Raw genomic sequence first — 13,879 nt, 5'->3', positions numbered from 1 at the left:
GGTAACTCTGAAAGACTGTACTTCCCCATTCCCCATTTGTTCGTATTTCCCCATTCACCATTCGTTCGTACTTTCCCATTCGTAATATGTTTGTCAAATAGAAAATTAAATAGTGTGCGCTTTTGCGAAGAAAGCTATTTGAAAAATGATTTCGTCGTAGCAATCGTTCGTAGTAAACAATATCCTTTTAATATTTTATGCGTTCTACTAACGTGGACCGATAAGTTCCATGTAAACATTGAACGCGTTTGTAACAAATTATTAATTCCTCCTCGTATGTTTGTTCTCAAACGAATTTTAAAACGCAGTGCTCGTATATTAAAAACTGGTTTAGATGAGATTGATATCACGATTGCAAATGTACTTCGAGAAAATCGGTGCTGCAACAAAGGTATAGTAAGTAACTGGTTTTCTCGAGCACGAGTTCCACCTCACGCCTAAGCAGACAAAATATTTTCATAGCAAATCAATTAGCATAGAGACCAGATACATTTTTATTACAGCCTGCTCTGCAGGTACGATCCTGCAGGAAGTTTGCATAAATGTGCAATTTTATTCTGATAAACAGGAATGTTCTGAATAAAACTGTGGCGACATCTCATTAAAACTGGCCTGCGCGACGGCATATGAACCAGTTCAATCAAGACGCTCGCCTTGTGAAAATCGTCAAATACATTTCGATCACGTTCAACCCCCTTCGTAGTTCTATCAGTAGCTCCGCCAAAAATGGACACGAAACCAATAATGATACCTCGAACGGGCCACCTTAAAAAAGACGCGCCTATCACTTCACCCCCTGACAAGGTAAGAGAAAATTCCGAAAATAATTTCTAGCTCTAAAAGAATTGTAGTTTCATCGAAAACGAAAGAATAGAAGATTGTGAGAAATAACTTGATGAACGATATATACTGGATAAAGTTAACATTCGTATTATATCTGCTTGTAATGAATTATGCTCTATATAGTTTCTTGGTACAATTTTTTTGTTATTAAAAAGAAACAGAACTTTCATTATACGTTACTTTGCATTTTAGCGGCAGCTTCATAGATGCTGTCGCTTTTTTCTAAAGTGATTTTAAATTTGAAGAATAAAAAGAATTCTGACAGAGCTGACTCCGTATCTGTGAGGGGGTTGTAAAGAACGATAGCGCCAGCGATTATCAGAACGGAATATACGTTTGCATCACACATATTATTTATATATAGATATTCATTTGTAATTTTAAATTTATAAAAAAAAATCTGTGATACGAAACGTAACATCGATGTAAAAACATGATCCTGGTCCTGTTGGCGGGCTAGCACGGACGCGTATTAGTGATCGCTTAAATAAAAGCGATAGCAGTCAGATACAGCCATCTAAACGGTTGCAAACACAGTCACAGTCATTTTATTGCTAACCAGTAGAAGGACAGAAGTAGAAGTTCTAAAAAATTAAATTACATCCGCTATTAATTTAATCGTCCTTGTTCTATCGATCATTGCATCGAACAATGTACACAGGTAACACAAAAATGATCCCTCGCATTATACTTCCCGTGACTGATTGAGAAACCTGTTCCTACGAAAGAGAAAGGGAAACATTAAAATGCACAGGTTGTCTCGGTAGCTCTGTTCCAGAAATGTATCTCTCACTTTTGATGGCACGACAGAATGTAAATAGAAAAATTCTTTTCTGAGAAGATGAGACGGTCTGAACCGCCCAAGCGGCTTCGCTGATGTAAAACCATAGAAAAAAGTTATCGCCGTGATAACTGGTCTGGAAAATTGAGAAATACGTGTGGAATGCTATTTTTATTTCCATATCGGTGTATTATTATGTAACAGTTAAGATGAATGCACAATGTCGACTGCAATTACAAGACAGGTGTCCATGCAATAGGAATATATATGTATACGTATCCTTTTATACATGTTTCACAGGGTATAGATTAGTTTAAAAAAAGTAAATATCACTTCAATCGCAGAGTGATACTGCTCTCACTGTCAACGATAAATTGTACAAATCGAAGATGCTTCGTTCTTTTTTTTTTATTTGGAATATAACAATGCTTCGTCACCCTGTTCCCCATTCTGATTCTTAAATCACAAGTTTCTTTATTCACAATCGAAAGGATAATAAAGGAATTAGTATTTTTATGTTAGAAAAATTCGTACGCACTCCAATTTTCGATCAGCTTGAACACCCAAGCGATCGTCTTCGTATCAATTGTGATTTTCGAACAGAAAATTACGATCGGTGAAGCCGTCCTTGATAGTTGCCTCCGTAGTCTGATGCAAACTTGGTGAAATTTGCGTGTTAAGGAAACACATCGCATGATTCCATTTCTTTTAGCCCACGACGCAACGTTTAGAGCGTCCTCCAACAGGAGGGACGGTTTGCGGTTTTATCGTAGAATGTTTGCATTTTCTGCAGCAGGAAAATGTTAAAATCAGTAGATGGAAGAGGGGGTCGGTGGTGCCTTTATAAAGTAGAGCTGTGACGAGTTAATACGTGGTAGTGTCCGCAAACCTGTCCGAGGGGTATAAAACGGTCGCGTGGCTCGCGTGCGAAAAATTTTCTTCACTTGTGCGTAGGGACTACGGCGAAACTTTATCAATGATGCACGATGTAAGCATCGAGGCTATTCGTAATTGGTCCGTTGTTTCATTTTTTCACTTCATTGTTTCCGAACTGATATCGCTTTTTTATTGCCAGAAATAGTTATAGCGTAATATTGAACTTGTACCACATAAATATTATTGTTTGCAATTCGAATGAATTACGAAGATACTTTACTGATTAAATGCTCTGATTTTCAAAAGCCAAAATTGATGCACGGTGGGAACTACATCAAAGAGGGCAGAGACTCGGCGAAGAGCACCTGCCTAATCTTCTCACCCATAGAGAAGGATACAGTCGGAACATTGGGATCGTATCTAAAGCTTTTCGCTGTGAGTACACGGAAACAGTACGATTAATCTAAACCCCTACTCTCCTCGTAAACGTTTCCTAATTAACTCTTTACAATAGACATCAAATATAGTAAAACTGTTGCTAAAGCGAGCAATAAAATCGAGTGGTGAAATTGAAATTTCCCGTCAGTTTTTATTTCGCGAACGGAAGAAGGCAATCCGCTCGATGTGATCGCGCGTAGAAAGTTTCACGATCGCTTTTTGCGCGATTTCACTCACGGCAGTCTAACCTGGACGATTTCATTTTTAGGAACACGAAGTAAATCTGTTGCACATCGAATCCAGAAGCTCCCATCGCAAGGCGAACGTGTACGAGTTCATGGTGGAATGCGCGCCCGGTGGAAACCTTGGAATGTTGATTGAGAATTTGCAAAAACAGTCGAGCTATTTCTCAATCATTTCAAGGTAACTCGATGGCCAGATTGTAGCTGATTCGCTGGTAGTTGAATCGTACGTTAAGCGTATACCAAGCACGCGTTTCCTTTGTTGCAACGAGGAAGCATCCCTCTGGAAAGACTCGAGAAAACGAGCGGCGATCAAAATTTTCGAAAGTCTGCTTGAAACGAGAAACAACTTCGATTTCTAGGCTTTAATAAAACGATGTACTATTTTTTTTCACAAAGTTAAAAACTAGCAGTTTAAAAGTATTTCGATAATCGCCACCATAATTGGAGCAGAATTAGTCACGCATCTGTAGACTGTTTATTTGACAAGGAAATCGGGTAATGGTTGTGTCCTTGGTATACGAATAAAAGAGATTTTATGCCTCCACGCTCGGTTCAATGCGCGGATTTAGTCGCTGCGCTCTACATCTTATCGCGAGAAGGTCTATCATTGATCGTGATTGGTATTCGCAGAAATCACAAAGATAACATGGGAACAGTGCCATGGTTCCCGCGAAGAATCAGAGATCTCGACAAATTCGCGAATCAAATCCTCTCCTACGGGTCAGAGTTGGACAGCGATCATCCCGGATTCACGGATCCCGTTTACCGCAGCAGACGCAAATACTTCGCTGATTTAGCTTACAATTACAAACAGTGAGTCCTGATTCTTGGTAACACCATACGCGCTCCTCGAAACGATACTTCTCTCTGATAATCCTGTGATATCGCCTGTCAGCGGTCAACCAATACCGAGGGTGGAGTACACGGAAGAAGAGACGAAGACGTGGGGTGTAGTATTCAGGAATTTGACGAAACTCTACCCAAAGTACGCCTGTCAGGAGCATAATCACGTGTTCCCGTTGCTCATCGAAAACTGCGGCTACAGAGAGGACAATATTCCGCAACTGGAGGATATTTCGAACTTCTTAAGAGGTATCACAGCCATTTTCTTAACGCGCGATCTAAAATCTAGATGCTGTCTTAAATACAGAGGTATTTCAAATTCTCGAGAGAGGGAGAGAGACTAATCTTTAAAAAATATTATGTAAATTAGATTCCACTGGTTTCACGCTTCGCCCAGTTGCTGGTCTACTTTCATCGCGTGACTTTTTGGCTGGCTTAGCATTCAGAGTGTTCCACTCGACGCAGTATATCAGGCATAGCAGTAAGCCATTGTACACGCCTGAACCAGACGTATGTCACGAAGTATTGGGACACGTGCCCCTGTTCGCCGATCCGTCGTTCGCCCAATTCTGCCAGGTCGTTGGTCTCGCGTCCCTCGGTGCTCCAGACGAGTACATCGAGAAATTGGCCACGGTAAGTCGATCGACACCTCTTTCCACTTCTACGCTACGACTCGCCGTAACGATACAAAAAAGAACGCAGTGAAGATTTAGAAAATTGGCTTCAGTGTTTCTGGTTCACGGTTGAATACGGTATTTGTCGACAAAATGGCGAGCTGAAAGCGTACGGCGCTGGACTGCTGTCCTCCTTCGGCGAACTCGAGTACTGCCTCAGCGGGAAACCGGAACTGAGACCCTTCGAGCCGGCACAGACAGCGTTGCAAAAGTATCCGATAACCGAGTACCAGCCAGTGTACTTTGTCGCCGAGGATTTCGAGGACGCCAAGCAGAAAATGACGTGAGTGGACTGACGCGACTGCTTGGCAGTCTCTTGACGATCGTCTCTATATCGCGAGTAATCACGAGTCTGTTCCTTTAGAAAATTCGCTGAGAGTATCCCAAGGAAGTTCGGGGTGAGATACGACCCATACACGCAGAGCGTGAACATAATCGACAGCAAACACCAAATCGAGGGTCTCGTCTGCAACGTGGATCAAGAAGTACGGATATTGATGGACGCCTTGAAAAAGTTGAAGAACTAAAGCGTCGATGTAATCCTGATGCCGATTTGTCACGTATCCCGAATAATCTCCATAGAAATAAAACGCGAGTAACAATGTAGCTGCAGTACTTCCGGTGTTTTCTAGGAACCTTTATTTGCACGTTCGACACGCGTGTACGATTCACAAATTCTTTATACCATCTTGTACAATCGTGCGTGGAAAAGTTTTATTGTCTTAATACGTAACAGCCGGCCAGACGCGTTTCCCGCGATCTAGTTAAATTCGTAGAAATGTATACGAATCCTGCTTCGCAATTAACACGCATAATTCGTCTACTAATGACCATAAAATAGATCGCTTCTGATGCTGCATCCACAGATGCATCGGTCCTCTACGAACACGTACGAGCGATGTAGTTGTGCGACAGATATAAAAGAGAATATATTTTATTTTTTCTTCTTCGTGTCAACTGTACATATACATACGTGTATAAATATACCCTGTTTGCGAAAAGAATGTATTTCACCCTCTCTTAGTGGTCCAGTAGTCGACCAGAACGTTTGTCTGGCCTATGTATCGATTCGATAAAGCGTTCGAAAGATCGAACGCCAAAGATAGCAAGGGGTAATTATTCATCATCCGCGGAATGAATAATATTTTCTTAAAAAATAGAAATGTTTCTCGTAAATAGACAACTGAGGCGGCTCGTTACAATTTTTCAACGCAAATTGGACGAGTATTTCGAATAGCGAACATCGGAGATCATTTTGACGGTTCACTACATACAATAGTATCGTTGGTTCCTTGCGTTTCGAAGTTATCCAATTGGTCTTAAAAAACCGGTGTAAATCATCAGAATACCCTCTCTTCTCGTGATCGGCAAAGAATAGAAAAGTATATATATAATAATGACATAAACTTAAATATATCTACACACATCATTACTACAACATAATTTCTCCTTCGTCCTCCATTCTGTGAACCTTCGTACGACTAACGCTAGCAATAAATAAAACCGCTTCGAAAACTTTCGTCGAAACTCCAATCGAACACTTAACAAGCATCGTAATCCCAGTTTCCATAATCGGTCTCGATCGAAACCGACGAGCTCGATCATCGAAACACAGAAGACATTATTCACATTGTACTAATTAGAGAGACCTTTGTACAACTTATATATGTATATACGTATAAAAACATGAAACCCTCCGTATCTCTCTCGCACTCGTCGCCTTCACGCGAGCCGCCAACAGAGAGCGATCGAATCATCCGAACTCGGAACCGATCCTTCGTTCCTTCGCTTCTCAATGGAATGCAGAACCGAATGACGAAAAAAACGTGCCTCTGCTCTTTCAATTTTGCGACGGTCTCTGTTGCTGATTCGCTGTCGGCTCCATGTCGTTGTAGAGTATGTCCGGTTGATGCGGGCACATTTGAAAAGGCACGAGATCCGGCGCGTTTCCGTTCTGCTGTGTCGGTCGTGGCTGCTGCGGCTGTGGCTGTTGATGCTGCTGCAGCTGTTGATGCGGTTGCTGTGGCTGCTGAATGATCGAGCCGACGCCAGCTTGTCCCGTCGCTTGTACCGTTGGTATCGGACTGACCGTCAACGGATGGGAGAACAATTCCGTGGGCACTATAGGCACTGGGACCGTGATGGGTAAGGAGAGGACGTTCACACCTTGCACGCTGTTCGACGTTGGCAATTGAATGTTCGAGTTGTTCGCGTTGCATCGGTTCATCTGTTGGCACGTGTTCGTCGCGTTGTACGGCATGCCGGCCTGGAGGAACGTGAAAAGTTGATCAATCGAGGATGGACATTGAAACAAGCATACCAGATGAGACACTTGCATTGAGTAACGGGGATAGAATTCCGTATCTGGCTATAAACAGCTGCTCGGACACTCTTCGAAGCTCCTCTTGCTGATGCACGATCAACTGTTGCAGTTCCTCGTGCTTGCGTTGCAACTCGTCTTGAATCTGATTCTGCGCTGGTGTCATCACGATACCCTGCTGATGCAACATCTGAAACCATAACCGACCGCTCAAGTCTTGGATAGTTAGCAGGCTAGTTAGAATAGCACAGTGTTTGCTGCGGTTTTAGATCAGAGAATGTAAATTGAGATATATATATATATATAGCGTGCGGGAATGTGTGACATTTAAAACGATCCAGAAAAGAACTGAATTAATATGAATCGATCGGCATAGGGCTCGTGGTTACGCGAGTCGTGAAGTGGAACGAAATCTCTATCTGTTCTTCGTTCCAACGCTTGGTGGGAATGAAACAAAATGGCGTTAACTCGAAGTTAAACTGGTACGTACGAATGGTACGCGCGTGAAAGATCGTCAGATTGCTTAAAAAAATGTATCTGCGGTTGGCGTAGCTTCAAATTGTTCTGTTACCTCGGATGTCGATAGTGTGGGGATAACGGACGCGGTAGATGCCGTGAAACCTGTACTGACCACAGGCTGCAAATTGACAGTCGCATACTGCGCTTGCTCAATGAAGTTGATGCAGCTCTGATCAACCTCCAGCAACGGTTGCGACGGTGGCTGCTGCTGTTGTTGCTGCCTGTTATCCATTTGGGACACGTGCGTCTTCGACGCCACGGAGCTGGTAGCGGAAGTGACTTTCGATCGCGACACGTGCGTTATCTGCGAGTGCGGCGAGCTCTGCAGAGAGGTCGACATCGAGGAGCTGTCGGAGCTCTCGACGTGATGTCGCGATCGGGTGTTCGATGGTATCGATTTCGATATCTTCGACGATTTAGCGGGCCATTGAGTCGGTGGAACCGGGCAGGACGTCGTCGTCACCTGTGGAATTCATCGATATTGCAGACCCACAATTTGGAGCAACTGGACGATCGTTTGATCGTCGAGACGTACCTGCTGATGCTTCACCGACATCAGAGTATCTTGAGTTTGTTCTTTGTTAAAGCTATCCGACTCCTTACGCAGTTCCTTGATCACGTCGATGTAACTGACAACGTAATGCGTGCAAACGATAAATTCCGGCTTCGAGTTCCACTGATTGTACGTGATATAGAATCTAGTCTGCAGCCATATCCACTGTTGGCCTTTCGTGAGGAATCTGTAGTAACAGGAGGTTCCTTCACCCTTCTGCATCACTGTAAATCAAATTTTCACAGTTGAACGTTCGCGAGGATGGCACGCGAGGCTCGTTTCACGTTTATTCTCATACGTACATGATTCGTGGCACGTGACTACCTTGTCCAAGTCGTCCACGTGGTAATAGTCGTATCCAGAGGTGCCCAACACTTCGAAGGGAAGGTATCCGATAATGGGTGGTGCTCGATGATCCAGGAACAGGAATTTCCATTCGAGGCTGTGTCGCGACGTGAACTCCGACTTTGTATTGTCCATCACGGCTAATTCTCGAATCAGCTGCGGCGTCTGCAACCTCCCCGTGCCCACGAAAACTAATCTGAAAGATCGGGGATGAAATCGTCGCGGTCAGATCCATTTGTGAGAATATTTCGACGATCTTGGATTCATTATCGATAGGAACTGATCTAACAATGGGCTTAAAACTAAAACGCGATACGTGTTGTTCTAATTGATTTTATTCGAAGTCCAATAGGCAAGCTAGTGAAAAGAGAGCAACCAGTAAAACGAATCGATATAAAAATTAATATAAAGAAATTACTTCGTGTCCATTCCGATTGCATTCTCGAACTTCGCGTTGGGAAGCAAATTGTCTATCTCCGTATCGATATCGGAACCTGTGAATAAAATGTAACAGATAAACATCGATGGAGCTACATTTATATGAAAAGTTGCAAGGAGTGTCGTCGATTACGTACGAAAATATCCGACGAATTGCACAAGTTCGTATATCGGATTTTCTTGGACGTTCAAGCCACCCCTTTTAATGTGACAGGAGAAAGATATTTGGTCCTCTGTAATGTAAATGGAGACAATGCTTAATCGAATATGCAATTAACGTTTACGTAAAGGAACGTACCTTTTTTGATATTTTGTCGATCGTCCGTGCCAGCTGGGCTCAACAGCACGTTGTACAGAGAGGATTGATCCTCCTCGTAGGTGATGTCGTAGATGGTCATGTTCTCCAGCTCGTTCGGGAGGTATCCGAGCAAAGACGTGACGCTTTCGGACACATAATAAATGCGCCCGCTTGAAGAAAATACCATTATAAAACCGTCCAGAGCCTACATTGGGGGAAAGGTCGCTTGTGTTTTTATCATCGGAAACTTGGATCAACGTAACATCGAAATTCGCGTCGACTCGATCGCGGCGCAACTCCTCGCAAGTTCGAGTCGAGTCGCTTTTCCGATCGAGAGACGACGTCGAGCTTCTAGTCAACGGTGATATTACTTTCGAACGAGTGCCTCAAGCTCGGAGTAACAGTTCCATTGCGCGATAATCATACCTCCAATATTAAATGCGTGAACTCTTCGTTGGACAGGAAGGACGGTTTCCAATCTTCCTGGATTTCGTGCACTCTCGATCTGACAGCTATTTCTACGGCATTTCGAACCTCGACATTAATAACAAGAAGAAACTACGATCATCGGTTAGAGATTAATAAGGAAATCGATATCGACGTCTTCTGATACAGCAAAGGCTAAAGCGTTGAAGAATATACCGTTGTGATTCTTCAGAAAGAGTATCGTTGACTTCAACACGGTCGACTTGTCCATCTTCCTCGTATTCGAGCTGACCATGCTACCGAGCTCGTTCACGAGCATGTTGAACTGATCACGCCGTTTCTTCTCGCTGAGATTACGCGACTTCCTAAACAGAAAGAAGGCTCGACACTGGCGTCTGTTCGAGGCACGTGCAACAAACGAATATTCGTAATTGAATGCTCACCGCTTCGTGTCGTCCTTGTCGTCGACGTCATCGTCCATCGTGTCACTGGACAGAAAACTCGTGGAACAGTTAGAAGAAGAGAAGATGATAAATCGAGGCTTAACGTGAAATATCGTGATATTCGACCCGTCCTCTCTATTCCCACCGATTGACATTTTAATAGTCGAACGCGGTCGAATGTAAATGTTTCAAGCGGGAATAAAAAGTGTAACTTTTAAGTCAGCGAAGGTTATAGAGGGTTAATTGAGCTTGCATATCCGCGCGATAAAACGTGGAAATTAGCATTTGAAGCGTTTACTTCAGATACTTTCGTTTCTGGCTACAGATATACAGTGCTGGACAAAAGTATTGGCACAGCATGATTGTTATGATAAAAATGCTTATAACTATGAAACAAATTGTTAAAAAGGAAAAATTTGTTTACACGTTTATTTATTTATTATTCTAGATTATTATTTAACAGAAACAGTAATATAAATAAAGTGATATGCGAAATAATAACAAAAACATATTTATTGAGCGTTTTAAGCATGGACAAAAGTATTGGCACATTATACAAAATTTAGTGTAGTTGTATCTCTCCGAAAAAAATCCGATTGTCACTTGATGGTATAGGTAGGGGATTCCCTGATAGTCATTTTTTCTAACAGTCATCCTTAAGTTCAGTCGATTAGCAACATAGGAAATATAACAAGCAACAATGTCAAGAAGAGGGAAAGAAACTACAAGTGAAGAGAGAAAAATAATATTAAATTTGCACAAAATGCGAAAATCTTATAGTGAAATAGCAAAAAGTGTTAATAGAAGTCGATTCACTATTAGAAGTGTCGTAAAACGATTTGAGAATCAATCAGATTTCAAAAGTAGGAATCGAAGTGGACGTCCCTCAAAGTTAACAGTTAGAGAAAAACGGAAAATTGTAAAGGAAGTGAAAATAAATTGTAAATTAAACTCATCACAACTTAGAGCAAAGTTAAATGAAGAAAATAAAAAAGAAGTAAGTTCGAAAACTATACGGAGAGTGTTAAAAGATGCGGGATATTCTGCGTGTGTCGCAAGAAGGAAACCATACATATCCAAGAAGAATCGGAAGATGAGAAAAGAATTTGCAAAAGAATTTATAAAAAAGGATCCCACATTCTGGAATAACGTATTATTTTCAGATGAAACTAAATTTAATATATTTAAATCAGATGGCAGAGTATTAGTTTGGAGAAAGCCAAATACGGAAATGGATCCACAACATTTACAAGCCACTGTGAAACATGGAGGAGGTGGAGTCATGGTATGGGGTTCCATTGCAGCGTCTGGGGTTGGCGAATTAGTATTCATAGATGAGATTATGGACAAATATGTATATTTAAATATATTAAAGGAAAATTTATTTAAAAGTGCTAATAAATTAAATCTCCCGCGTGATTTTTATTTTCAACAAGACCATGATCCAAAACATACTGCCTATATTGTACGACAATGGATCGTTTACAATACCGCACATACATTAAATACCCCACCCCAGAGTCCAGACATGAATCCCATCGAACATGTTTGGAATGAATTAGAAAAAAAAATTAGAAAATATAATATAACAAACAAAAACCAATTAAAAGCTATTATTTTACAAGAATGGAACAATATAGAGCCGGATTTTACAAAAAAATTGGTAACTTCAATGCCAAAACGATTGAAGGAAGTTATCATGAGGAATGGAGGGCCAACCAAATATTAATTTTTAATTTCTAAGTACTTTCAATCATTTGTGCCAATACTTTTGTCCATGCTTAAAACGCTCAATAAATATGTTTTTGTTATTATTTCGCATATCACTTTATTTATATTACTGTTTCTGTTAAATAATAATCTAGAATAATAAATAAATAAACGTGTAAACAAATTTTTCCTTTTTAACAATTTGTTTCATAGTTATAAGCATTTTTATCATAACAATCATGCTGTGCCAATACTTTTGTCCAGCACTGTACGTATAGATCGAAACACGCGCAGACTCGAATTGCCAGCATCAGATGCTTCCAGCGGGACATAATAATTTTAATCGCGTCTGCTCGTAAGTTTCTCGCTCGGTAGAGAGGAACATGTGAGTTAGAATCAAATCAATAACACGGCCCGCCTATTGTGTAACAGGTTCAGCAATCGATATTCGTTAAGACAACGCTGTTCCACATGAGCACGGAAACAAGTGTCGTACCCGGACAAACGGCAGAAGAATTTTTTCATCATTTCTAGTCGTGACTATATACGTTACGCGGTACACGCGCGCTGTCGTTCGCGTTACGCTCGCGAAATTGCAACACGAACGCTATCGATTGCATAAATCGTTGCAATCGGTGACGCTCGATCATTCGAAGCGTCGATCGATGACGGTCACGTGCCGCGCGTCGTGTCGATTCCGAGTAATTGGCGATAACAGCCGGGAGGATCGCGGATCGGCACGCAGCATCGGTCGATGGAACGTTCGAAGAGGCACGATAGATCGCGGTAGTCGTGGTCAGACCCTCGATCCGTTCGTGGCAGCGGTCAAAAGCGAGAAAGATCGAGCCTCGAGGAATCGAAGCGCGCGCGCCTCACCCGTTCGTCGCTCTCGATGCGGATGTGTAACAAGCAGATCGACGCTCGCGCGACGCTCGCTCGGAGCAGATGTGTGTTACTCACTCGGATTGACGGGAGGATCGTCCGCGCGAATAGCTTGCCATGTAACCGGGTCCACGTACGCTGTCAGTATGATCGTGCACGCGTGTTGTCATGGACACGCCGTCGATCAGCGGGCTGGGATCGGCTGATCCTCGTCCCTTGGCGGTTTTCCCTGCTGACTGCTGGTCGTCGACCACGTAGTACACGGTTGCTCCGGGTGCCACTCGCGTGGCCAGCACCCGCGCATTTTTTCCTCACGCCGCACCCGTCACACGGATCGTCTCACTGGCCGCGGTGCTAATCCGTCGGCATCGTCTGTTAAACGGTGACGATCCTGCCGAATTGCGTGCACACCGTACGTACGCGCGACGCTTGTGCACGACCTCGGAAATGGAGAAGGCTCTGGTGCACCGTCTGAAGTTGCACGCGTTCAATTCCGTGCGACCGTAGTAGCGAAAACGCGGCCGCGGGCACACGATCCGGAGAACGCATGCTCCGATTCGAAGATAGAAACGGCGTGGATACGTGACTACGATTCCCCATCGGTTCGACGTCTTGCTAAATGCGCCGGCGTGATTGGTAGCTTCGTTTTCTTGTATCGCTAAATTATTACAGTCGAGGTTACATTCGAGCAGCATTCGATACACGAATTACGATAGTTTCGATCGTGTTACGTACCAAAAGCTTCCCTTAGCTTCAGGGAATAAGAAAATGTCTAAGAAGAAGCTGGATTCTAATTAGGTTTCATCTGGTTTAGATTTGTTGCTAATTGACGAAAATTGTCGAGTCAGATTTGTATTACTATTTGAAAGCAATTTATCCAAAATGTTAACCATCGTTGGTATACGTATAATACACTTTCAAAATTGCTTCCAAAATGGTACAGTAAACGGTCTACCGTAGCAACTTTTTTTCCTTTCCTACGTGTGCCTCGCGATAGCAGCGTGATAGAGCCAGTGTTGAATGAATCAGGAACGCTGATAGGCGATCAAAACCGCGGCTAACTTCAAGCAAACTTTCCACGAACATGATCGTGAACATTGAGCGTTTTCCAGCAGTGCGCAGTCGCGGCTTATCAATGCACTGCCATTAAGGAAATGCACGCGCCAAGGGGAGTGCGAATTCCGCGAAGCTTGAATCAAAGCTGGAGTTAAAGAAATGTTTTTTTATATCTAATATGGAACTGTA

At 42.7% G+C, this 13,879-nt stretch overlaps 2 protein-coding genes across 2 annotated transcripts; one reads left to right on the top strand and one right to left on the bottom strand.

The window, feature by feature from the left end:
- Positions 1–632: 632 nt before the first annotated feature.
- Hn (phenylalanine hydroxylase) lies at positions 633–5,263 on the top strand. The gene is made up of 8 exons (XM_076893593.1): positions 633–804; positions 2,807–2,935; positions 3,207–3,361; positions 3,814–3,996; positions 4,079–4,275; positions 4,397–4,659; positions 4,754–4,983; positions 5,065–5,263. The coding sequence occupies exons 1-8, from the start codon at positions 727–729 to the stop codon at positions 5,225–5,227; spliced, it is 1,398 nt and encodes a 465-aa protein (XP_076749708.1). The 5' UTR covers positions 633–726; the 3' UTR covers positions 5,228–5,263.
- A 1,205-nt stretch (positions 5,264–6,468) lies between these two features.
- On the bottom strand, positions 6,469–13,149 carry Clk (circadian locomoter output cycles kaput protein Clock). The gene is made up of 12 exons (XM_076893627.1): positions 12,713–13,149; positions 10,043–10,087; positions 9,816–9,964; positions 9,600–9,691; positions 9,174–9,378; positions 9,013–9,108; positions 8,856–8,931; positions 8,395–8,633; positions 8,075–8,316; positions 7,592–8,002; positions 7,037–7,210; positions 6,469–6,966 (listed from the first exon to the last, which is right to left on the bottom strand). Exons 1-12 carry the CDS (start codon positions 12,802–12,804, stop codon positions 6,541–6,543), a joined length of 2,247 nt encoding a protein of 748 aa, XP_076749742.1. The 5' UTR covers positions 12,805–13,149; the 3' UTR covers positions 6,469–6,540.
- Positions 13,150–13,879: the final 730 nt, after the last annotated feature.

This window comes from Xylocopa sonorina, chromosome 4 (assembly GCF_050948175.1).
Source record: "Xylocopa sonorina isolate GNS202 chromosome 4, iyXylSono1_principal, whole genome shotgun sequence".
Taxonomy (NCBI): domain Eukaryota; kingdom Metazoa; phylum Arthropoda; class Insecta; order Hymenoptera; family Apidae; genus Xylocopa; species Xylocopa sonorina.
Note: the sequence above shows the minus strand (reverse complement) of the source record. Positions and strands in the feature narration are given on the sequence as shown.

Bases quoted from the DNA above. Each gene is read 5' to 3' on its own strand.
- Hn (XM_076893593.1), top strand. From the start codon at position 727: ATGGACACGAAACCAATAATGATACCTCGAACGGGCCACCTTAAAAAA. The intron at 2,936-3,206 runs GTGAGTACACGG...TTTCATTTTTAG, and splicing joins CGTATCTAAAGCTTTTCGCT to GAACACGAAGTAAATCTGTT. The intron at 4,276-4,396 runs GTATCACAGCCA...TATGTAAATTAG, and splicing joins TATTTCGAACTTCTTAAGAG to ATTCCACTGGTTTCACGCTT.
- Clk (XM_076893627.1), bottom strand. From the start codon at position 12,804: ATGACAACACGCGTGCACGATCATACTGACAGCGTACGTGGACCCGGT. The intron at 9,692-9,815 runs GTATATTCTTCA...GAAATGCCGTAG, and splicing joins CTTTCTGAAGAATCACAACG to AAATAGCTGTCAGATCGAGA. The intron at 8,317-8,394 runs GTACGTATGAGA...TTTGATTTACAG, and splicing joins AGTCACGTGCCACGAATCAT to TGATGCAGAAGGGTGAAGGA.